The 25,774-nt window shown below is 42.3% G+C and overlaps 1 protein-coding gene across 4 annotated transcripts in view; it reads left to right on the top strand.

Moving 5' to 3' along the window:
* The window catches only part of TRAP1 (TNF receptor associated protein 1), a 45,712-nt gene that overhangs the window by 7,653 nt on the left and 12,285 nt on the right, over positions 1 to 25,774 (top strand). For 2 of the 4 annotated variants that reach the window (XM_039885170.1, XM_039885169.1), the window contains exons 2-11: positions 13,318 to 13,414; positions 15,552 to 15,713; positions 16,595 to 16,677; positions 17,886 to 18,026; positions 19,182 to 19,253; positions 20,794 to 20,954; positions 21,664 to 21,773; positions 22,489 to 22,562; positions 23,498 to 23,653; positions 25,565 to 25,685. In XM_039885170.1, the coding sequence (XP_039741104.1) occupies positions 13,399 to 13,414; positions 15,552 to 15,713; positions 16,595 to 16,677; positions 17,886 to 18,026; positions 19,182 to 19,253; positions 20,794 to 20,954; positions 21,664 to 21,773; positions 22,489 to 22,562; positions 23,498 to 23,653; positions 25,565 to 25,685 (1,096 nt within the window). In that variant the 5' untranslated portion in view covers positions 13,318 to 13,398. The remainder of the gene's footprint in view (positions 1 to 13,317; positions 13,415 to 15,551; positions 15,714 to 16,594; positions 16,678 to 17,885; positions 18,027 to 19,181; positions 19,254 to 20,793; positions 20,955 to 21,663; positions 21,774 to 22,488; positions 22,563 to 23,497; positions 23,654 to 25,564; positions 25,686 to 25,774) is intronic. The other 2 variants (XM_039885168.1, XM_039885167.1) reach the window with 1 other exon arrangement.

The following is a 25,774-nucleotide window of genomic DNA, read 5'->3' as shown; positions in this document are numbered from 1 at the left end:
TTGGCGCCCCTTAATTTATTCAACCCTCTCTCAGTGGACATTTAGGTTGTTTCCAGCCTTTTTAAAAATATCACAGACAGCCCTGCCAACAGCTTTCTCACACCTTCACCAGAGCTGGCATAACAAAATTTAAAATATTTGTCAGTCTGATAGTGAAAATGCTATCTTGTTTTAAAATTCATTTCTTTAGTTATGAATGATGTAAAGCATTTTTTGTATGATTCAGAGTCATTTATATTTCTCTTGTGAATTGCCATTTTTCTCTTACACTGTTGGCCTTTTTCTTATAATCTGTAAGTGATCTTGCTATGTTATGGAAACTAGCCTTCTGCCACATGTTTCAGATATTTTTCCCTAGTGTGTTTGCATATTGACCTAATTTTTTTGGTAGTATGGTTATTGTTTACTTTTAAATTTTTAAAATTTTTTTATTGAGATATAATTGGCATATAACAGTATATAAATTTCAAGTATATAACAATGATTTGATGTTTGAATATATTGTGAAATAATCACAGTAAGTTTAAGTAATAATTAACATCCATCACCTCACATAGTTACACATTTTTTTCCTTGCGGAGAGAACTGTTAGGATCTATTTACTTTTAATTTTTATGTGGCCCATAAACTTATGGTTCTTGGTTATGTGTCTTGTTTAGAAAGATCTCAAGATGATTAACATCATTAATTGTTAGGGAAAAGCAAGCCATAACCACAGTGAGCCACCACTTCTCACACACTCGGGTGGCTATAATAAAAAAACATAGGCAATAACAAGTGTTGGTGAAGATGCGGAGAAATCAAAACCCTCGTACAATGCTGGCAGGAATGTAAAATGGTACAGCATTTTGGAAAACAGTCTGACAGTTCCTCAAATGGTTAAACATACAGTGACCACTTGACTCAGCACACATATTCCTAGGTATATACCCAAGAGAATTTAAAACATGTATCCGCACAGAAACATGTACACCAATATTTATAGCAGCATTATTTATAATAGCCAAAAAGTAGAAACAACCCAGTTATCTATCAACTGATGAATGGATGAACATCATGTAGTTTATCCAATTAATGGAATATTATTCAGCCATAAAAAGCAGTGGGGTATGGTTACAGCTCTCTTTGCTGAAAACCCGTTCCTCCTTTGTAGTATACTCTTATCTTTTAACCTTCCAGATTCCACAGGGCTACAGCCTTCCTTAGTGTGGCCTGCCGCCTCCTAAAATATACTTTTGATAAATATTACTTTTTCTAAAAAAAAAAAAAAATGAGGTATGATAAATGGTACATTTTGGGTGCACCTTGAAAACATTTTGTTAAGTGGAAGAAGCCAGACACAGAAGACCATATATAATGTGATTTCATTTATGTGAACCATTCAGAACTGGCAAATCCATATAGACAGAAAGTAGTTGGCAGGAACTGAGGGGCAGGGGGAATGGGGAGTGACTGCTAATAGGTATGGTGTTTCTTTCTAGGTATGGTGATAAAAATGTTCTAGAATTAGATATTGGTCATGGTTACACAACTTTGTAAATATACTAAAAACCATTAACCTATACACTAGGTGAATTATATCAGTAAAATATTTTTAAAATATCTTATGTTTTATTACAGTGCTTTTAGCTTTTATTTTCACTTTTAAAGTCTGGAATTGGTTTTGATTTAATAAGTGAGGGAGGAAATTTTAGTACTGTAGCTTTAATGTACTTTAATATTTGATAATAGTATTTCTCATACTTTCAAAAATGTCTTTGCTATTTATGCACACTTATTTTTTAAATGAATTTTAGAATAAGCTTGACTAGTTCATAAAAATTCTGTTTGAGTTTTCATTGAGATCATATTAAAAATATAGACTAATTTAGAGAATTGACATCTTTAAATATTTACTCTTCCTATTCAAGGACATTTTCCCAAGCTTTTTATATCCCTATGTAAATGTGTTTTATGCCCCTAGTAAATTTTTCTAGTGTGTTTTATAATTGGGTAATTTTTATAAATAGGTTATTTTATAAATAGGTTATTGATATACATAGCACAAAATCCAAAAGATACAAAGGTGTGAGCAGTGAAAAGCATGTCTTTCTCACTGAAACCCTCAGACACCAGTTCTTCTGGTGGCAGCCTCTGTAGCCAGTTTCTTGAGTGTTCTCACAGAGGTATGCTTGGCTTATAAGAATAATTTATGTGTATGTGTACACACACATATATATTTAAACACCATGGTAGCAAATGCAACCTGCTGTTCTGAACCAGGTTTTTTTCCTTAATATATTTTAAAGATATTGCCTTCCACTGGGCTCAGCAGGCTTTTTCCTGCTGCCCTGAGTGGTTTCCACACAGGGTCACCAGAAGTACTGCCTGAAAGTTGCTCCTGAAAAGAATTCTGTGCAGTTCTTTTGGCATCTCTTCCTTCATTTGAGCTGGTAAAGATTAACTATAGTGTGAACTGGAGCACAGGGCCAAAGAGAGTGTCTGAGATGAGGGAATATTGGTTGTATTGTGCTGGGCCTTCCAGGGCCTGCCCTCTTCCTGCAGCTGTCTTCATTTCATACCTGCAGACCTGGCTCCAATTTGGACTTACACACACTACTCCAGGTGGACTATAGGGTGATCCAGCCCCCTAGCCATGTTATATCCCACAGACAGCAGAGAGCTCCTCTGCTTATGTCAGGCTAAGTTCTAATAGGCTATGTGTACATATTTTTGCAAGTTTAAAGTGACTCACAGCGTTTGAAGCTGGTGGCCAGCCCCCTCCCCTGCAAGCTTTATTTTCCTTTCATTCTTCCTCCTCTTCCTTTCTATCTAAAAAGGAATACATATAATATGTATGTTCAATTTTGAAAAGAAACGTAAAATGAATACGCATTACCTAGCTTAAATAGAAATTACGAGTCCTTCAACCCTTCCCGATGCATCCCCTTCTCTTTCCCAGATGTAACCGCTGACCTGAATTTTCTGGTTTCTATTTCCTTGCTATTCTTTATATTTCTATACATATGTATGTGTACAGACACACACACTTTAATTGAAATGATATTGTGTGTTCTGATGGGACTTTGCTTTTTTGGGTCATTATGTTTTCTTAGTGTTCTCCATGATAATGGTGTAGTTCATTAGTTTTCTCTGCTTATTCTGCTGTTAACAGACTTTCATTTCTTTATGTATAATTCCTGACATATACCTAAGTAGAATTGTTGTATCACTTGGTATGGGCCAAATTATTAAGTAAATCAAAGTTATTTTCCGAGAAGAGTTGTAACACTGTATCTTCCACCAGCAGACAATGAAAGTCTTCTCCACACTCACATCCAGTGCTTGGTAGTCTCAGATTTTTTAATCATTGCATATCTGGTGAGTGTTAAATGGTATCTTGTGTCTGTGTATGTTTGATTTTAAGATACACATCAGAAAGTACATACACTACATGTACAAGTCAGTGGAACAGTATTACCTGAAAGGTTTATCCATGCCATTGTTTTCTAATAGTCCATCGTATGAATATATTGCAGCTTATTTCTCCATCCCAGACACAGCCTTTTGGGTTCTTTCTACTGTGGGGCTTTTGTAAATGAGGCGGCTGTGAACTTCATCATGCAGGCATCCTGCCTCACAGATGCAGGCAGTTCTTTAGGGCAGCAGTCGCCAACCTTTTTGGCACCAGAGACCCGATTTGTGGAAGACATTTTTCCACGGACTGAAGCAGGGGGGCGAGGGATGGTTTTGGGATGATTCAAGTGCTTTACATTTATTGTGCACCTTATTTCTATTGTTATTACGTTGTAAGATATAATGAAATAAGTATACAACTCACCATAATGCATAATCAGTGGGAGCCCTTAGCTTGCTTTTTCTGCAAGTAGACGTTCTCATCTGGGGGTGATGGGAGACAGTGGCACTCAGAGTGTGTTGCTTATGTCCAGTCTACTCCATAATCTCATTTTCGTTGCTGTCACTGCAGAAAACCCTGCTTCACAAAGATAGGATGTTGGAAATGGAAGCAGGCTTTTCAGTGCTTCTGTGCAGGAGTCTCCAGCCCCCAGGCCTCGGGCTGGTACTGGTCTGTGGGCAGTTAAGAACCAGGCTGCACAGCAGGAGGTGAGTGGCAGGCAAGCTAGTGAAGCTTCATCTGTATTTGCAACAGCTCCCCAGCGTTAGCATCACCACCTCAGCTCCACCTAAGATCATCAGGCATTAGATTTCCATATGAGCACTGGTCCCTGGTCACTGGTCCCTGCTGCTTTTGTGGCAGTCTCACAATATTCCACCTTGACTTTAATCTAGAATGTATGGAGATTTTGTTGTCTCAGACATACTTTTAAGGCCACTGTCATTTGCGATCTCAAGCAGTTGATTCCCTTCTAGCACGGACAAAGTCGATTCACCTGACTTATACACAAATGGGTCACAGAGCCATTCCTTCCCAGTTTAGGGGTCTTTTGTGGTTCAGAAGTGATGCTCAAACTCTTTTGAAAGCTGAGATAGGTGATCATGCACCAGCTGGGAGAAAGAAAGCCCTGGCTCAGTCTCTTTCAAAAAATCTCTGCTAATGTTTGAAAAATGTCAAAAATCCCAATGTTCACTCATCACCCCGATAATTCCAGTTTGGCTTTGAATGCAGCCACTTTACTGACTTGAACACTGTTTTCCCCTGAAGTGACATTTCGATTTAGGGCAAGGTGAATATGTCACACAAGTAAGCAAGTTTTGTGATCCATTCTGTGTCACTGAAATGTGCTGCCAGTGGTGACTTTTTCTAAAAAATCTCTGGCACTACTCTTGTAACTCAAAAACTGGCTAGTGATCTACCTTTAGAAAGCCACCTCACTTCTCTGCATCCATCTCACAGACTGCGCGAACAGATGTGAGTTAAGGGCATGTTTTTAAATGCGGTTGATCATTTTAATCACATCCTGCAAAACGTTAAGTTCAGGTGACATTTTTTGGCTAGCCAGCTTTTCTCTGTGGATGACAGTACATAGACTCACATTCAGAAGCTACCTTTTTGACCCAAGTAGTGAAATCAGTAAGCCATCCAGTCATGGCGGCGGCTCTGTCTGCATATACTGACACATAATGACCAATTCAATTTTTCTGATATGTAATCATTCAAAAACTTGAATAGTTCTGCAGCTGTGGTGTTGGTTGGCAACAAAAGTGCACATAACATGTCCTCATGCACATTCTCCTGAAAAATATATCGCACAGAAACAAGCATTGTTGTCTTGTCAACATCTGTAGACTCGTCAACCCAGATTGCATACCATGGTGACTCATTAATCCTCTCTAACAACTGTGCCTCAGTATCTTCTGCTATTTCATCAATTTGTCTAATTATGGTGCTAGCTGAAAGAGGAACACGTGCCACCTTTTGAACTGCAGCCTCTCCTAAAAGTTAATGACAAATGTCCTTTGCAGCAGGCAGGATCAGGTCTTCACCAACAGTAAGTAAAAGGCTTCTTAGCTTCAGCAATGCGGTTAGCCACTAAGAATGATGCTCTCAGTGCAGACACATTTAGTGAAGTGTGGCCTTCAATAATTTCTTCTGTTCTTCGTGTTCACATTTTTTTTTTTTCTTTTGAAAAACTCTATAAAAGGCTTGTCTTTTAATGCAGGGTGCTTGGTCTCCATGTGGCGAAGTAATTTTGAAGGTCTCATGGCTTTGTTGGATAGCCTGTCGCCACATATTATACAAAGCGGGCTTGGAGAATGTGAACCACCTGTTGCAGTGAACCCGTAATTTAAGTAAGACTTGGTATTTTCTTTAAATGCAGCTTTCTTTTGTTGGTGGTCTTAGAGTCTGCTGCTGTCTCATCATTGGGTCTTTCTCCTTTTTCAAAGAACCTCTCCAGGGATGTTAGTTTTTCACTCATTTTGGCTAGGGTTAGCTTGCAGGCTTACCCAGTCTGTGACTGAGACAAGTGCTCAGTGTGGTAAAGAGGCGCAGACCGAGCTGGTAAATAAGTAAAATGATGGACGGGCCACGTGTGGACTAAAGTAAGTGTTGGATTCTGACTGCCACCAGATGTGGCTGTACAATTGAAGTTTATCAACTCAATTGCCACTATAAAGCCTGCCACCAGATGTAGCTTAATTGTCACTTACTGATAGAGTTTTGATATGAGTGTGCAAGCAATCGATTTATTATGGTCTCTGTATAAAACTTCTCTGCTAATGTTAATCTATATTTGCAGCCACTCCCTAGTGCTAGCATCACTGCCTCAGCTCCACCTCAGATCATCAGGCATTAGATTCTTATAAGGAACACTTGACCCAGTTCCCTCGCATGCGCAGTTCACGTTAGGGTTTGCGCTCCTCTGAGTCTAATGCCTGATGACCTGAGGTGGAGCTGAGGCGGTGATGGTAAACCTGGGGAGCAGCTGCAAATACAGATGAAGCTTCACTTGCCTGCCGATCACCTGTTGTGTGGCCCCGGTTCCTAACAGGCCATTGACTGGTACCTGTCTGTGGCCTGGGAACTGGGGACCCCTTCTCTAGGATATGTAACTAGGAACGAGATTGCTGGGTTTAGAGTATGTGTCTTTTAGTAAAAGTAATCGTGACTTTTTTAAAGTGGATCCTGATTTACATTCCACAAAGTCTGTGAGAGTTCCCTGTGCATATCTGTGCTGACACTTGAGATTTCCAGCTGTTTTAAATGTTTGTCAGTTTGATGGTTACAAAACGATGTTTCTCTTGGGATTTTAATGGATTACTAATGAAATTGAATATCTTTTATATATGGCTTCTTGGACATTGTTTTGTCTTCTGTAAAATGCTATTTATGTCTTTTGACCTCATTTTTTCCTAGATTTACTATTATGTATTTTCGTATATATTGTTTATGAGTACTCATCTTTTATTAATTATTCTTTTGTCAGTTAATAATAATTGTTGCAACTATGTTCCCCCAGTTTGTGGCTCGCCATTTCACTCTTATCTTGGTGTCTGGTGGGGTTTTTTTGTTTTGTTTTGTTTTGTTTTTGATAAACAGAAGTTCTTAATTTAGTCAAGTACACCAATCTTCTGTGGCTTACCCCAAGGTTCTTCAAAGGCCTGTGGGTCAGATCAGGCTTATGGCCTATTTCTGTGAATAAAGTTTTATTGGGACACTGACCTGTTCATTCTTTCACATGTTGTCTGTAACCACTTTCCTGCCATATGGCAGAGCTGAGCAGCTGTAAGAGAGGCCACAGGGTTCGAAAAGTCTAAAATATTTACTGTGTTCCCCTCACAGAAAAAGTTTGCTAACTTCTGTTTACCTCAAAGCCATAAACATCATCTATTTTTTCTATAAAAGTTGTTCTCTGATGTATTTCTACCAAACAGGAGTGTGAGCCTCTTTTTTGTAGCTTTACTCTGTTTCTCTTTGCTGGTAAACTTTCTCATGGGCATCATTTTCCAGATTAGAAAGGAGTTGCAAACTAGCAACCACAGGCTCATTTTGTCTATAAATAAATTTTGTTTGGTTCAAACATTTAAAAAAGCAATTGCAAACATTTAAAATCAAATTTCACATGATTATTTGAGTTTCTTATTTCTTTTGAAAAATTAAAAGTTCTGAGAGTCTTGGTCTACATTTGACAATGGTGATTTAGAATATTGTAGCAGCTGCTGCCTCCTACAGATGGGCTTGCCCTCTACAGTGTGCTATAGTACCTATACTCTCATTTGCTCCTTCTGAGCCCATTAGTGCCATTTCTTTTGGGGGGTGTGTGTGTGTGTGTGTGTGTGGTAGAGTTAATTATATTGATTGATTGTGTAGTGCTAAACTAGCCTTGCATCCCTGAGGTAAACCTGCTTGCTCATGATACAGTATCATTTTTACATATTTTGGGGTTCAATTTGTTAATATTTTATTCAGGACCTCCCTGTCTGTGTTCATGTGGTATATTAGCCTATTATTTTTATTGTGTGTGTGTGTGTGTGTGTGTGTAGTGTCTTTGTCAGGTTTAATATTAGGGCTATGCTGTTCTCATAAAACCGATAGGGAAATATTCCCTCTTTTTCTATTTTTGTGAAAGAGTTTGTGTAAGATTGGTGTTATTTCTTGCTTATATGTTTAATAGAATTTACCAGTAAAAATTCTGGGCCTAGAATTTTATTGTGGAAATGTTTTTGAAAACATTCGATTTCTTTATTAGATATAAAGCAGTTCAGAATTTGTTTCATCTCCTGTCACTCTGGATAGATTTTATTTTTTTCAGGGAATTTGTCCATTTCATCTAAGTTGTCAACTTCCTTAGCATAAATTTGTTCATAATCCTCCTGATGTCTGTAAAATTTGTAAGGAGATCCCCACCTCATTACTGATGTTGGTAACTTGTATTCTCTTCAGCAGTCTAGCTAAGGGTTATCAGTTTTTTTGATCTTTTTTAAGAATCAACCTTATCTTTGTTAATTTCTCCATTGTCTGCCCCCCCTCCCCTCGCTTTTTTTTTATTACTTTATTGATTTCTATTCTTTGTTACATCTTCTCTTCTCCTGTCTTTGGGTAGACTTTGTGCTTTTTTTTCCCCTAAGGCGAAAACTTAAGTCATTGATTTCAGTTTGTCATTTAGTATTTGTCCCTTCTCATTCCCCGCCCTTCTTCCTTTTTTGCTTTCTTTTGGATCAAGTAAATTTTTAAAAATCTATTTAAGTTTATCTAATGCTTTTTTAGCTATACCTCTTTACATCATTTTTTAGGTGGTTATTCTGGTGGTGAATCCAGTGTTTAGCCTTAACTTTTAATAGTCTATTTAGAATTACTATTATAGCACTTTGTATAATATAAAAAACTTGCTACTATATAGATATGTTTTATTTCTCCACCCCATATGTTATATGTATAGCAGCATATACATATGTTATAAACCCACAAGACAGTGTTTTAATTTTTGCTTTAAGCTGTCATATATTTTTTAAAAAGAAATTAAGAGAAAAATACTTTTATATTTACCCGGGTTACCGTTTCTGATGCTCTACCTTTCCTCTCGAAGACTCAGGTTTCCATCTGATATTTCCACTTAGCTTGAAGAACTGTAGCATTTCTTTTAGTGCAAGTTTTCTATTTAAGACTGTATAGATAGATGAACCATTGTCTTCCGGCCTCCATTAATTCTGCTGAATTGTTATCTGTCATTAAAATTATAGTTCTCCCATGAAATGTGGTGTTCTCTCTGGGTGTTTCCAAGATTTTCTGTTTATTTGGTTTTCAACAGACTATGGTGTGCCTAGGTGTTTTTCTCTGAAATTATTCTGCTAGTGGTTCATTGAGCTTTTTTGAATCTGTAAATTTATGTTTTTGACCAACTTGAGGGGAAATTTTCAGTCATTAATTTTTTAAATATTTTTTTTTCTGCCCTATTCTGTTTCTCCTCTCCTTCTAGGACTTAAGTTACATGTTTGTTAAACTTTTTCTGTTGTTCCACATATACCTGACACCCCGTTTATTTGTTTTTAATATTTTTTCCTGTTTCATCTCAAATAATTTCTCTTGCTCTATTTTCAAGTTCACAGGCTTTCCTCTCATGTTTCCATTTGGTTATTAAGCCTTCCAGTTAATTTAAAAATTTCAGATATTTTATTTTTTATATCTAAAATTTCCATTTGGTTCTTCTGTTATTGTTTATGTCTCTGATATTTTCCACCTTTTCCATTTTGAGCATACGTTATGTCATATAATATTGTAACAGCTGTTTTAAAATCCTTGTCTTCTGATTCCAACATCAGGATCTTCTTGGCATCATTGTCCATTGATTGACACTTCTGTTGAGCTGGGTCACATTTTCCTATTTTTCTGTATATCAAGTAACTTTTTATTGCATCCTGGACATTGTGGATGTTACCTTTTGGAGTCTCTGGATTCTGTTATATTCCTCTGAAGAGCTGTTGTTTGTAAGTTGGACCCCAACTGCAAATACTTTCTCTTAGGCAGCAGTTAAACTTTTATCCTTAGCTGTGTTGCTTGCAGTTTGCCCCACACATATGTGGTTTAGGTCATTAGTTAGAGATTTAGAAGAACTTATTCACAGAATTTGGGGTTCCCTTTCACTGACTCTCTGCTTTCTGGGTCCCTCCCCTCACTTTTCATGTTCTATGGTTACCCCAATCTCTCCTCTGGTTCTTCAGGCCAGAAAAAGTATACATTGCATATATTTTCTCTTGAAGTTTTAGCCACCTTTTACTTAACCTGCTTTTGATTCTGCGATGTTTGCTTCTTTCCAGTGTGGACTCTTTTCCAGAATCTGTCAGCTTTTGTTGATTCCCTAGGGCCTTCAAGTAGTCTTTTTGTTGTTGTTCCTAAGTTCATAGTTGTTATACACAGGAGGTTTGGTTAGGAGGTTACATCTCAGCCATACAGGAAGTAGTTCCTCTGTGTAGTAGAATTAAGACAAAAAGTGAAATAGTTCTTATTCACATTATATACTTGTTAAAATGGAAGATTGTCTGATTGTGATATTTAATTCCAGAAAAATAATCCATGTCTTTCTCACAGTTTAAAATACCGTATGTGTGTATCTAAAGCAAATAACTTAAGATGCAATTATGAAATACAACCATAGTAAGAGCTATGGCTGATACATGGGAAAGATGAGTGATTTAAAAAAAAAAAGCAAAAACAGCAAGTGTTGGCGAGGATGTGAAGAAAAGGGTACCCTCATACATTGTTGGTGGGATTGCAAATTGGTACAGCTGCTATGGAAAATAGTATGGAGGTTTCTCAAAAAATTAAAAATGGATATACCTTTTGACCCAGCAATTGCACTTCTGGGTATTTATCCGAAGAAAACCAAAACAATAATTTGTAAAGATCTGTGCACTCCAATATTCATGGCAGCATAATTTACAATAGCCAAGATATGGAAGCAACCTAAGTGCCTATCAATAGATGATTGGATAAAGAAATTATGGTTCACATATACAATGGAATATTACTCAGCCATTAAAAAAAATGAAATCCTACCATTTGCAACAACATGGATGGACCTAGAAGTTATTATGCTGAGTGAACTAAGTCAGACAGAGAAAGATAAATACCATATGATTTCACTTATATGCAGTATCTAAGGAACAGAAAGAACAAACTAGTCAAAAACAGACTCAAAAATATAGTGGACAATTTGGTGACGGACAGAGGGAGTGGAGGGTTGGGAGGCTGGGAGAATGGGGTGAAGGGTTAAATAAGTACAAATTAGTAGTTGATAGTTGGGTATGGGGAGCATGGCAGAGGGAATGCAGTTAGCATTAATATGATGGCTAAGTGAAAGTCAAGGGGAGGGAGGGAGCAATTGGGAGGATCATTTTATGAACACTATAGATGTCTAACCAGTGTACTTTATACTTGAAACTAATTTAAATAAATAAATATTTTTTTTAAAAAAAGTGAGAGAAATACCCATTGTGTTTTAACTCATTTACCTTACTTGGTAGCCCCTGTAGGCAGTTGCATTTTTAATTGCTGCTTAATTAGTCAAAAAATGGCCTTGCAGGACTAATAACGCCATCTATTGGCTGACTGAATGTTAGCGTGAGCATAGTGATGTTTATGCTGATAAAATTTTCATGATTGTAAAAATTGCTGCTTCCCCACTAGATTCTTTGGCATCTGGAGAAATATGGATGTTCTTGCTTTCATAAAGTTTGATACTAAAAAATATAAGCTTGTTAATTTAGCAACAAATTTGATAATTTGTTACACAATAACAAAAAGTTAATAGAAGAAATACCATAAACTGGCTTATAACAGGAGTTTTAAATGAGCAGCACAGAAAATAAGTGCTCTGACTTCATAGTAGGGAGAGATTATTGTGAACTCAGTACGGGAGGTTTGATGGAAGAGAGCTTCATGCTGGATCCTGAAGCAGTTCAGGTGGAAAAATGGGATGTGGTTGCAGGTGAAAGAAAGAGCATGTGCACTGGCAGAGGTAGGTGTGTGGTTGTGTGTGTGTGTGTGTGTGTGTGTGTGTGTGTGTATGTGTATTGTGAGATTCAGATTATTGGTGCTTCCCATTTTGTGCGACCCCAAACCACTAAATAGATTAACACTGTGACATTGTAGCCTGACACTGAGGTTTGTGGTTTCCCCATAGGGTGTAGAGGAAACATGAAGACAGATACTATGCAGACAGTGTGTTTGTAACTGGTTCAAGCAGATTTATTGCATTATTGGTTTTGTTCTTAAAGCCATTGTAGGAAGTTCAGTTAACCTGAACTCAAATCTGCTCTTAATAGTGCTCTTGACTAATGTAATCTTGGAATTATGTTGGAAGTCCTCATTGGAAAACAGATTGCTTGTTTTTTCCCCTTTTTCGAACTATGAAGACTTACATTACTCCCATTATAAACAACATATTAAATCCTTTAAAACATATTCTGAGTACTAAGTAGGGAAAAAAACAATAGGAAAAATAAAACATGGGAAAATGGTTTAATCTTGGAGTGAGGAAGGCCTTTACAGACAAGACTTATTTCCTTAATGTATAAAGAGCTCTTACAAATCAATAAGAAAAAGATGGAAAATGTAGTAGAGAAATGATCAGAGGATATCAACAGTCCATCAACAAAAAAGGAAATAGAAAGTATTTTAAAATATGGGTGGATGCTCAATCTTGTTCATAAGAGAAATGTAAATGAAACTACAGTGAAATTTTTACCTGATTGATCGGCTAAGATTCAGAAGTTTCATAACAATGTTGGCAGGAGTGTGGAGGTGACACACTCATATATTGCTGGTGGGGATGTAAAGTGATTCAGCCTCTCTTTAGGTTGACATGGCAGCACTGACCACAATTTAAACTGACATAACAGTGGACTAGTCATTTCACTTCTAGATATATGCTAGGTTGTATACTCACGCTTAAATGAAATGACGCATGTGAAAGAATATTCCTTAAAGCACTCTTTTTTTATTTTGAAACATTTTATTTTGAAACGGTCTCATTCTTTACAGAGATATTACAAAAACAGTACTCTGGATTCTCTTTCCCCCTCACCTAGTTTCCGCTAATGTTAATATCTTACATAACCATAGTACAACTATTGACAACTGAAATAACACTCATACAATACTGCCAAGTAGTCTGCTGATCTTATTTGAATTTAGCCAGTGTTCCCATCGATGTACTTTTTCTGGTCCAGGATCCTGTGCTGCACACAGTTGTCTCCTCTAGTTTGTGATGGTTCCTCAGTCTGCTTGTCCTTCAAGACCTTGGTCCCTTGGTCCCCTTATACTGGCCAGTGTTTTGTTTTGTTTTTATTGTGGCTAGTTATTTTATAGGTGGTCCCTCAATTTGGGTTTGTCTGATTTTTTTTTTTTTTTGTGATTAGATTGAGATACATTTTTGGCAAGAATGTGGGGCCGCGGCAGAAGGGAGGCCATGCCCTCTTCACCACACCAGGAGTTGCAGGATGTGTGTTTACACAGGTAGTTTATGGGGATCTCAAAGTACTAAGCTGTTAGCCTCTGAATTTTTGCTTTCACATGATTTCTGGTTTCTTTTGGGGTAGGGATGGTTTTTTAGCTGAGAGAGGCAACAGGGGAACACAGCCTGTTCTTTTCTGAGAGACCGAAAGACAAATGGCAGGGAAAGGATTCTGTTAGCAGAACAAAGTGGGACAAGAAGTAAGGATAAATGATCAGTTCAGTAAATTCTGCTGCTTTTATGCAAATGGAGTGGATCAAGAATAGTTTACTCCAAATGAAATTCACCAGCAGGGAAAACCATCCTTTCTTGAGGGCAAGATATGTTATCTGGTGTTTTTTGCGTGTGTGAACAAGAACTTATGAAGCACTCCCCTCTATGCCAAGACTGAGTTCGATGGGCTAGGGAGAGAGGGGCAGAGGCACCCCAGTGTTGGTGACTGTACAGGTAGCGGTACAAGGGGCATCAGCAAACCTGTTGGGCCGGGGCTTCCAGAGTGAGGTGGGATTCCAGGTTTGTGGGGTGGTTCGGTGGCAGGCCAAGAATGTCTCCTGAAGCATTTAGAGTTGACGAGGTTGCGTTCAGGAATAAGTCCTCCAAAATTGGAGAAATAAAATGGAATTGGTGTCAGAAGATGCATATGTAAAAATTTAAGAGAGAGCTTGGAGAGAACAGTGCTTCAGGAGACCAGCTCAGAGTTATGCAGGGACCAGGGACTGGACAAACAAGGTCCACGTGGCTGGAGGTGGGGCAGGGACCATGGGAAGTGCTGCCTGCACATCAGTGCTGGAAGACGACTCCGGAAGACCACACTTGTGTCCTTTCCTGTAGCCAGGTAGAAGGGAGTGGTCGCTACGCCAGGTGGCAATAGGAGTATTAGATGAAAGAATGTTTAAAATGCTGTCAGCATTTGTGGAGGCTGCTCACATGGAGACGTCAGGAACTCCACCAATCTGCGATTGCCAAGCTTTCTACTCATCTCTGCCGCAGGAAGTCCTTCACCCTCCTCATTGTAGTGGCTCAGATGCTTACACTCCTGTCAATCTGCAGTTGTATTGTTCTTTGTTGAATTCAAATCTAGATCCTATCCCGATGTGAACTTGGGCCTCACTGCCCTCAAAACATCTCTCCTTTATCCCACTCACTGGTTTTGTCCTTGAAGTCCTACAGTGCCTTAAAGCAGAGGGGTCCCTCCTTTGGTGGGGAACGTGCTTATGTCTCCAAATGTGTCTGAGTCCTGTCCCTGGTGGGAAGGCAGTATGGGAACTTGCCCACAGTCTCTGCCTGGGTGGGGAGCTGGCTGGGAGCACAGGGACATCAGTGCTCCTGGCCTGGTGCATACTGTTCAGCCCTCTAATCAAATATTTAATTCCAGAGGATATGCCCCAGGTTTTTTGTTTTGCTTTGTTTTTAGCTGTATGGGTAAAGTGAACACTGCAATTAGGCACAGAGAATTAAATATTTAGACTGTTTGGAAGTTGAATATTTTCTGAGTTGGGAATAGATGCATTTAAGGTATTCTGCATAGAGGTAAAGGCTAAGGTCCCGACAGGAATAAGCTTAAAGAAAAGGCAGGTTTTTATACCTCGTAGGTATGTGGAAGTTGATATGTTAATTTTTAAAATCATAAGGTTATTTGTATACATTCTGAATCACTCCTGTCCATTCCACATGCGTAGTACGTACCAGACGATGCAGTTGAGTGAGGCCTAGACTTTCACAAGGGGGGTCTTGTCTGTCTGACCAGTATCCTTGAAAGCATCAGGCGTGAAGCTCGTACTAACTGAGGCCGGTCTCCAGACTGGTGGTCCTGGAGTTGGTGCATGACACTGTCCTGAGGGGCTGCTAGCAAAGATTGGTTCCTGCTAGTTACACTACTGATGTCTGCATATGTTTGTAGCATCTGAAGGCAGAGGATGCATCTGTCAGCTAGACTGGGATCAGCAGCGTCAAATGGACAGGTTTCCCATCTTCCCTTGCAGTGTTCTGGCTCCTGCCTGCCTCCTGCAGCTCTGTCCCTGAGTTCTGATACTTTCTTGGTATTTGACATGTGTGAAGGTATGTTACCAAATATGTTTGTGAATAAATTAGGATATTCTGTTTCTGGTAACTCTCCTTTGCGCATGTTTGTCTTTTCAGAAAAGCCAATTCTGTGTCTTTGGAGGGCCCCTATTCAGTCCATTTGTCCCAGGCGAAACCTGGCTTCGGGCTTCCACGTTGGCCGGCTCTTCAGCTCGCAGGCTGCTGAGGATCACCAGGAGGCCCTGCACTCCATCATCGGCAGCACGGAGACTGTGCAGGGTACCGCTTCGGCCGTGTTGGGTCTGGGAAGGCTCAGCTTGTGCCTGGCTCTCAGGGGGAGGTTTTTGAGGTAGAAGCAATGATTGATGGAACCACCCGCTCGCTTCAGAGGGAGGAAGGTCTTGGTCAAAGGGATGGTTCCCCGAAACAATGAATGTATCCGTTCCTGTCTTCGCAATGAACTTCTGACTTCCATCCTAGTGTGTCTTGCCCCCTCTGGTGGTCACCCATGAGTTTGCAGCATCTTCCAAGTGGTGATTCACGGCACATCTGCTAACAATCATGCAAGCGGGCCGGAAACTCAGTATTGGCCCTGCCAATGCAGGACCGCACGCTAAAGTTATCCTTTTATTCCTAAGAAGTATAGAGAAGCAGTCTCTGGAGCCAGTCCCAAAGTGAGTCCATTTCTGGCTTTCAAATGAGACAACAGAATCTATGATGTTTAGGTTAAGTAGAGAGTGAGGTTTTCTTGTTCTTTTGCTTTCTAAGTAATTAATTTGGAAACCACTGTTTTGAAGAATAGAATTTAAGTTCTGGTTGGTGGAGCCAGACTGATTCTCACGACAGGACACTTTGGGAATTGCCGGTCTCCGCAGTCCCTTGAGGTAGCCCAGAACCCAGGCATGCAGACCTCACTGGTGGGAGGCGGATGAGGGCTGTACTCCCCTTCGCCCCTTTCTGTGGGGAGAGAGGGGAACCGCTGGGTTTGTTTTGCTCCTGAGACCTCCTGTCTGAGAGCCCCAGAGAGTTGGTTTCTTTTTGTTCACTGCTTTGGAAAATGTTTAAAAATTATTACCTTAAACCTCTTTTGAATGTAACATAGCATATTTTGTGAAAATAGAAATTAAACTTTATCAGTTGTGTCTGTGATTCATTACTAGGTTCTGTTTCCAAACATGAGTTCCAGGCTGAGACAAAGAAGCTTCTGGACATTGTCGCCCGTTCCTTGTACTCAGAAAAAGAGGTACAGTACCTGTGATCACTCCCAGTGCTAGCAAGGTTTCCTTTGGAAAACTGTTTTTCCGTGTTCTGGGGAAATGCCAAATGATACATTAGCTACGAGAATGCATTAAATTTGGACAGGTCCTGATTTTGGCTACCACCAGCAAGAGTATTTTTACCAAAATCTGTTTGGATTTCATGGATAAATATATCCAGATGAGGCTTTGGGCCAGATTGCTTCTGGGAACTAATGAATTTCGATGTTGATTTGAAAGGTCCCCAGAAGGGTGTGGGAGCCCTTCCGAGATTAATTTCTGTGGTTGTCAGTTATGCTCTCAGGCCCTGTCTGTCTTGTTACCTGGCATAGCCGTCTGCAGTCTAGTGGAGCTGTTGGTCTGGAGGAAGAAGATGCCCTTGCCCTCTATGGGGTAGAGCAGGAAGGGGGTACCAAGGATCTTTCTGAGAAGATTAAGACCGTCTTGGAGTGACAGGCCATGGAAAAAGCAAGGAACAAATGGGCTGTTGTTTTTGTGTTCTTTATTGCTAGAATGCAATATTTTGAAGAAGAGTAAAACACCAAATTCCAAAGTTAAAAGGGACTTTTCAGGAATTATTTCCACGTCTTGTGCTGTTAAATGTTATATTCACATCCGTATGATAGCCAGCTTCTGTTCCTGTGGGGGTCAGATTAGCCCACTTCCTCCCCTCACCTGTGTGCTGGTCTCACTGTGAGTGGAAGTTTTGTTGGAGGTAAAGGTGTTTTTCAGACACTGGTAGGTAAGTGGGCCTGTGGCCCTTTTTTCTCCTCAGCATTAGGTCTGGTTTTGGATAATCGCACTAGACCAAATGAAGCCAGAGAGTCTTTTGTTTTTTACGGAGTGTAAGAAAGAGATGTTCTGGGGATATTTCATCATCCCTGGGTAAGAGTTAGGAAAGAAGTGGTTTCTCCACTTCTTAAATTTTGAGTTAACGGAACAGATTGATACCTAACTTTAGGCTTGATTTTCAGGAAGGAACAGTAGAATTAGAATTTACTACATAAAGCTGTGTCAAAGAGAAATGATCGCCTTTAAACATTTTGTGTTCTGTCCTGGAGAAAGTGCCTTTGAGGGAAGTAGAAAGTCTTTATGGTTAAAAAACTGAGTATTTCGTGGCTCTTCTTCCCTGACTTTTACCAGTTGCTAACCAAATAGATCCTGCAGTGTTGGCATCTTATTTCCATTCCTGTAGGTGTTTATACGGGAGCTGATTTCCAATGCTAGCGACGCCTTGGAAAAACTGCGTCACAAGCTGGTGTCTGAAGGCCAAACATTGCCAGAAATGGAGATTCATTTGCAGACTGATGCTGAGAAAGGCACCATCACGATTCAGGTACCTCTTCCTTTGTTCTAACAGGCAACATGCCTCCCTGCCTCTTGTGCTAGTGTTAGCGCTAGTCACGGCAGTGACTAGGCAGGGCCCGCGGCCAGCACCCCTCTTCACTGCTGGGACAGAGAAGATGGACCTGCTTCTAGTGTCTCTAGGCCCCAAGTGATGCACTGACCATCTCCACTGTTACAGTAATTCTTGTTTTAATACATACTATAAAGATACACATTCAATGTAGATAATTTGGAAAACAAGTAAGAAGGAATGAAGGAAATTTAAAATTACATCATTCAAAGATAACTGCTGTTAACATTTTAGCATCTGTTCATTTAGGTTTTTGGTATCTGCATTTATTTACATAGCTAAACGTTTTTAAATTATACATTATTTTTAAGGTATTCTTCATATTTTTAACTGTACTTTCTCTCTGTAATGCATATTTCCCCATGATTAAATATTCCATGGTACTATTTTTAATCTTAGCCTGCAGTTTGGGTTAATAGCCTTGCTTTAGATGAAGTAATAATACTTTTGGTTGCTGTTGTAACCTTTTGAAATTTTTAAGGTTAGAAAAGCAAAAGGGATTCATTAGGCAGTGGCCCTGAGGGGGACATATGTTCCCGAGACAGCTGCTTCAGGACCTGTTATCCCAGGGTCATAGGTAGAATTGTGGAGTGTGCGTCTCTGCGGGGGTGGCAGGGTACACCTCAGTGGGGCTCTGAGCAGGCATTTTTCATTCAGGCTTCCCACCTCCACCAAGTACGCTGGTTTACCTGCTCAGGAATTTGCTATAGGGAGTCTCTTGTGCTCTCTTGTTCATTCATTCTTTCTGGTCTGTGTATGCGTGTGCCTTTCTTGATGTATAATTTACATAAAGTAAAATTCACCAAGTTCAGATGTACAAGTCAGTGATTTTTGACCAGTGTACTCTTTTGGGATTGGTTTTGTCTCTTTGGTCTACATGTCTATCTCCTAGTGAGGTTTTCTCTAGTGAGGCCCAGCTGATGTGGCTAGAATTAGTCTTTTCTCACAACCATGTGGCATTACTTCTCTGGACCCTGCCTGACAAATGCCACTTGTGCCCCAGGGCTGTTCGTACACCTTGTCCTACCTCCCAAGCTGCTGGCACTTTGGCACTTAGAGTGTGTCTCTTCTCAGGACACTGGCATTGGGATGACACAAGAAGAGTTGGTGTCCAACCTGGGAACAATCGCCAGGTCAGGGTCAAAGGTAAGGCCCCCCACTGCCCCTTCCTCCCTTTCCTTAAAGGCAGCTCCCAGTGGAGAAGACAGGTCACAGCACTCTCTGGACGCCATCTTCAGTAGGAACATTCTCAGGTGCGAGCTCTGTGTTGGCACTGTGGGAACACCATGGGACATGATTTCAGTGTATTGTCACAGGGACCTCTGAGGCAGTTTCTGCTATTTTATAGATTAAAAGGCTGAAATAAATACTTTGCCCAGAGCTAAAACTTGACCTTAGGTTCAAAGCCCATCGGTCTGAGTCTGGAATATGCCATTCTGCCCCCTGAGCTTTTCTCCAAGTCATTTCTTGGCAATTATTTGAGTTGCGTAGGCTTGAAGCAGAGAAGGTTGGCAGAGATAAGTCCTTCTTCCCCTCAGACAGCAGAGTTTACCCCATGATGTCTGCAGGCTGCATGATTCTTCAGAACCCCTCTGTGGAGATAGTGGACATCGGGGGTGGTGGTTGCTGGTGAGAGGAGCCTGTGAGGGGAAGTGTCAGTGCTCAGGGTGTCCGCAGCATCTGTGCCGGCCCAAGACTAAGGCTGGTGGCCCTTGGCTATTTTTGTGCCTCTCCTTGGTGACCAAATAATTGCTTTTTGTTTTTGTGGACCTACATGGTGCCTAAAATGGCACTTCGCGCCAAGTGCTTGAAAATAGTCTAATCGTTGGTCCAAAGCAATTCACAGAAATTTCCACTTCTAAAAAACTTCTTTACCATACTGTTACTACCCCCTGCATTACATTTTTTGTTGTGTTTTTATCAAGGAAAGTGTGACTATTTGAATTTGAATTAATTAAATACAACTTAAAATTTAGTTCCTCGGTTGCACGAGCCACAGTTCAAGTTCTCAATAGTCAAGCAAGGTTGGCAGCTACCATACTGGACCATATAGAACATGTCCGTTGTTGCAAAATGTTCTGTTGGACAGTATTCATAGCAAAGAATGTGTTCACATTACTTAACTTTTAATCTTAGGAACTTTGATAACGTGTTATAATAGTTAAGTGCCTTGTGACACCGTACAAAGCATGTGCTTGGTATGTACCATTTCCCCATGAAGCTTAGAATCTGGAAGCACAAAAGACATATTTAGGCACCCCCACCCTTCACATGCTGAACCTCAGAGGCCGCCCCAGCCACGAAACTGCCGAGCTGCTCCTTCCTGCTTAGAGGATGCACGCACGCACGCACGCACGCACGCATGCACACACTCACACTGCCGCTTCCTCACACTTGCCCGTGGTGTGTGACCCACAGGACTTCAGCCAGCAGGCAGAGTTATAGGCCCTGTGAGTCAGATATAGGCCCCATCCTGCTGCTGCCCAGCTAGGGGTCTTTGGACAAATCACTTTACTGCTCTGTGCCATTGTTCTCTGTGTAAAATGGAACGAGAAAGTATTTTGTGTCCTTGTCTTGAGGATTAAGTGCCAGCTTAGCCCGTGCTAGAGGAACACAGGGAGTCACAAATGGCAGTTCTCTCCAGGGAAGGGGGTGCCCTCCCTCTGACCAGCCTTTGCCACTGCAGGCCTTTCTGGACGCGCTGCAGAACCAGGCGGAGGCCAGCAGCAAGATCATTGGCCAGTTTGGAGTGGGTTTCTATTCGGCTTTCATGGTGGCTGACAGAGTCAAGGTCTATTCCCGCTCAGCTAGCCCAGGCAGCCCTGGTTACCAGTGGCTTTCAGATGGGTAAGTGAATTCCCCTGTCACACACAGGGTGTGTCCCCCTACCGTGGGGCCACTGCAGCCAAGTCTCAGCAGAGTGGGATTTAGCCGAAACATTACCACTTTTTTTTGGAAAGTTAGACTCTTCTCAGAAAACACCAGTGGGCTGTCCTGAGCCTTTTACAGGGAGCCCAAACCTCACACTTTGGGAAGCCAGCTACTCCCCACTCCCACTTCCTTTCTGAACCCCACTTTTCCGACAGAGCCTCCTATTGGAGTGAACTTGGGCTGGGGTATCAATGAGGTATCTTTTACTTCTGAAACAGTTTCTCTGCTCTTAAGGAGTCATGTGGCCTGTGCCAGAGGCTCAGAAACACACAGAGCTAATGTAGGAGGTGGGGCAGTCTCCGGGGCTCTGCCCCTTTCCCCCCAGTGTCTGGCGCCAGCCTGACATAAAGCCCAAGAGGAGCTCCTGATGGGCAGGGGCTGTCCTGAGGGAGTGGGAGAGCCCTGCACCCCACACCTCAACAGCCACTGTCCCTGACAGTGTTGGTGGCTGGGGGGCTAAGCAGGGTTCAGAAAAAGTGGCACTTTGCCTTTTCTTTCTATGTGGGCTTTCAAACTGTTGGGCTCTGCCTGTGAAAATCCCAAGAAAGAGTGACTGAACCTGCCATATAGGCTTTGTCAACAGTGATGTGTGGAACTGGCTTTCCCTCTTCTGTATGTGTCTTAGCTCCGGGGTGTTCGAAATCGCTGAAGCCTCAGGAGTTAGAACTGGGACCAAAATCATCATCCACCTCAAGTCAGACTGCAAAGAGTTCGCTAGCGAGGCCCGGGTTCGAGGTGCGTGGAGCCTGGGCTTCTGGAGACGTGTGACTGGCAGCACCAAGTCAGTGAGGCACCTCCTACTGTGTGTTTTAGGAGATTCGGTCTGGGTGGGAGTGTTTGGAGGACGTAGGCAGAGCTGGGGGAGCGAGGGGTCTTCCTGGGGTTGGCTGCCCAGGCCCACTAAGGACAATCCCCGCTGGTTTCATGTAGAACCAGGAGGTGAGATTTAGCCTCCAGACTGGCAAAGTCAGATTTGTTTTCTCTTCCGCCCTTTGGGCAGTGTTTTGTCTTCAGTCACTTGGGGGTTACACAGTCCTTTCATCGTCCTGCCTTCATTGTCAGATGTGGCTGGCCTGCCCACCTGGCCAGCCTGAGCTCAGGCTGCACCAAGAACCAGGGCACATGCTTCTCTGTGGGGGTGGGCTCTGTCCGTGTCTTACTAAATGCCTATTGAAGGTGCTGAGCGCTTTCCAGGGTTCAGTGTTCATAAAACCACATTTATGTCACCAAGAATGTGGCATGGTCTCATCATGGCCTGGGCCTTGAGACATCTGGTTCTAGTGTAAGCTCGGCAGGACATGTCCTTGCTGTGCCCTGGCTTTTCACTTGTGACATGGGCATGGCACTGATGAGTCCTCCCTAGCCTGCTGAGTTACCCCTGCAGCAGCTTTCAGAGCTTTCATCTCCAGAAGCTTCCTGTAGTCATCGCTGTTTTTCTTGTCTCTTCCAGATGTGGTGACAAAGTACAGTAACTTCGTCAGCTTCCCCTTGTACCTTAATGGAAAGCGTATTAATACCCTGCAGGTAAGACCTTCAGCTTCCTGCAGGCTCAGGCAGCTGTGGAGGCCCATTGGTACGTTTCAGATCTGGATGGGCTGAGATGGGACTGGGTGATGCTGTCAAAATCCAAAAGCGCTGTAGTCTTTGTGGAGAGGTGAGATTTGTGATGCACAGCAGGGTCCCCCCCCTCCCCCCATCTCTGTGCACCAGGTGTAAGGCACACAGTGCACAGTTCACCATTTTATAGTGTGCAGGTCAGTGGTCTTTAGCGTATTCAGTCATGCAGTAATCACTGGTTAATTTCACAGCATTTTCATCACTCCAAAAAGAAACCCTGTACCCATTAGCAGTCATTTCCCCGTCCCCCTCACCCAGTTCTTGGCAACCACAATCTACTTTCTGTCTCTATGGATTTGCTGATTTTGGACATTTCATATAAATGGAATCTAGCATGATGTGGCCTTTGGTGTCTGGCCTCTTATCACTGTGTTTTCAAGGTTTAGCTCTGTGTAGCACTTATCAGTGCTGCATTCCTTTTTATTGCTGAATAATACTCCATCAAGTGGCTAGACCCTTCTCTATATCCACTTGCCCGTTCATCGCTAGTATTCATGAAGTTGTGTGGGCACGTTCAGATCCTGCCTCCTGGCTGGCTCTCTGGACACACTGTACTGGGGAGAGTGTCCTTGTTCTCAGAGCCTTTTGTGCGTCTGTCTTTGTGGGCACCCTTACCCGTCCAATCTGGGATACCTCTTCCCCTAGCACTGGAGCAGAGGGGGCTGGTTGGAGGCAGAGGGAGAGGCTTGTACCTGAGGCCGCTGTCCTGATTTGTCCCAGAAGGCTAGCTGGTCCTCTGCACGCCAGCACCCAGACACCATGAGCTCTACCAGCTCAGCTCCATGCAGTTGTTTGGAGGATGTGTCTTAAACATAACATCCCCTATTAATCTCGATTTTCAGGCTGTCTGGATGATGGACCCTAAGGACGTGGGTGAGTGGCAGCACGAGGAATTCTACCGCTACATTGCACAGGCCTATGACAAGCCCCGCTACACCCTGCACTACAAGACAGATGCCCCTCTCAATATCCGCAGCATCTTCTATGTGCCAGAAATGGTGAGCACAGGCCTGACCAGCCACCCCCAGTGTGCTGAGGCTGTGAGTGGCTTGGCTGCACCTCCTTGAGTCGAGGCATCCCCAATGGTGATAGTGTTTTCCATCATCAGAGACACTTTCTCTGAATGGGAACAGTTCAGCACAGACATCACAAAAATTAACTTGGCAGCATCAGAGTAAAAGAAAAACCAATGCCTCTGGGGGGTGAGGGCGGTGAGCACAGAGTTGTTTTTCTTTTTAAATTAATTTTATTGGGGGTAACATTGGTTAATCAATTATATAATTTTCAGGTGTACATTATCATTTGACATCTGTATATTCTACTGTGTGTTTATCCCCAAAGTCCAGTTTCCTTCGGCTACCATTATGTTTGATCCCCTTTACCCACTTCACTCTCCCCCTACTCCCCTATATTTGACCCCCTTTACCCCGTCTACCTCCTCCCTCTTCCCCCACCCCACTAGTAACCACTACTCTACAGTCCTCTGGTAACCATTAGTCTATAGTCCATGTCCATGAGTCTCTGTTTGTCCTGCTCATTTGTTGCTTTTAGGTTTATATCCCACATATAAGTGATATCATGTGGTTTTCAACTTTTTCAATCTGGCTTATTTCGCTTAGCATGATTTTTTTCAAGGTGCATCTATGTTGTCGCAAATGGCAGTATTTCATCTCTTATGACTGAGTAATATTCCATTGTATATATATACTACAGTTTGTTTAGCCAGTCATCTATCGCAGTACACTTCGGTGAGCAGAGTTTCAAAGCAAGAGAATATTTTACATGGCTTCCTGCAGTTGGAGTGGAGACGTTCGTTTGGCCGTGCAGGCTTCGGCTTTTGTAGACAGGGTGCTGGCTGGGTACCTGCAGGAAGGGTCCTCGGAGCAGCCTGAGGGCTTTCTCTGTCTCCTGGCAGTGCGTTCCTGAGCTCTGCAGTGGGATGGGGTTCTGTGGTGCTCAGATGAGTGTGCTCTCTCCATCTTCCATTTCCCCCCAAGACTTCCTTGTTCTAACAAAGCCTGCAACAGGGAGACCTGCTTGGGTTAGACTCAGCCTCTCCTGGCGCCCTCTTAACGCCCACACCTAGTATCTGCTTTCGAGAGAGCTATTCTCCACCCTCATTACTGAGTGTGCTCTGCAGACCAGCAGCACTGGCATCTCCTGGGACTTGTTAGGAATGCAGAATCTCAGGCTCCCCCCAGGGCCTGAATCAGAGTCTCCACTTTAACAAGATCCCAGCATGATATGTGTGCAAATTGCAAGTTGCGAAGCACTAGTCTAGAGGAAGGATTGGCAGACATGTCTGTGGAGGGCCAGGTAGTGTCTGGTTTGGGCTGTGCAGGCCACACCTAGCCAGGGAGGTCTGCCGCTGTGGCATTAAAACACCGTAGATTGTGTCTAAACCAGCGAGTGGAGCGAGTGGAGTCCAGAAAGCTGTAGACACTGGAATTCATATTTCACGTACTGTGAACTATTTGTTTTTCCACCATTTAAAAATGGGAAAACCATTTTAGCCTACACAGACCAGGTGATGAGCCAGATTTGGCCCATGGGCTGTAGTTTGCTGACCTCAGGCCCTTGGCAGGTTTGGTTTTGTTCATGGGGACATCAAGTCTTCCTTTTTTATATCCAGAGGGGTGTACGTTGGAGAGGGCAGCAGCTGCCCAGAAAAGGCCCCCTGAGAGCCCTTATGTAGGAGTCCTTCTCAGGCTCTGGGCTTCTGAACAGACAGACATGGACGGTCTCCTGGCCTATACCTGCCTCTGGATCACCATAGATCCATCCCACAACTCCCAGTCCAGGGCCAGCGTTGGGAGGGGGGTTCTTGGCATTGTCATCAGGGCTCCCTTATGATCTTGTAGGTTCTGCCCCCAAGGGGGCAGCTTACACTGCCCTTTTCTCATCCTCAGAAACCATCCATGTTTGATGTGAGCCGGGAGCTGGGCTCCAGCATCTCGCTGTACAGCCGCAAAGTCCTCATCCAGACCAAGGCCACAGATGTCTTGCCCAAATGGCTGCGCTTCATTCGGGGTATGTGGCCGTTGCCTGTGCTCAGTGCATGACCTGAATGTAGCCCAGGGACAGGACTGGTTCCCTGAATTAGAAGGAGCTTTTTTATT

The sequence above is a fragment of the Pteropus medius genome, unplaced genomic scaffold (assembly GCF_902729225.1).
Source record: "Pteropus medius unplaced genomic scaffold, Ma_sr-lr_union100, whole genome shotgun sequence".
NCBI lineage: Eukaryota > Metazoa > Chordata > Mammalia > Chiroptera > Pteropodidae > Pteropus > Pteropus medius.
Note: the sequence above shows the minus strand (reverse complement) of the source record. Positions and strands in the feature narration are given on the sequence as shown.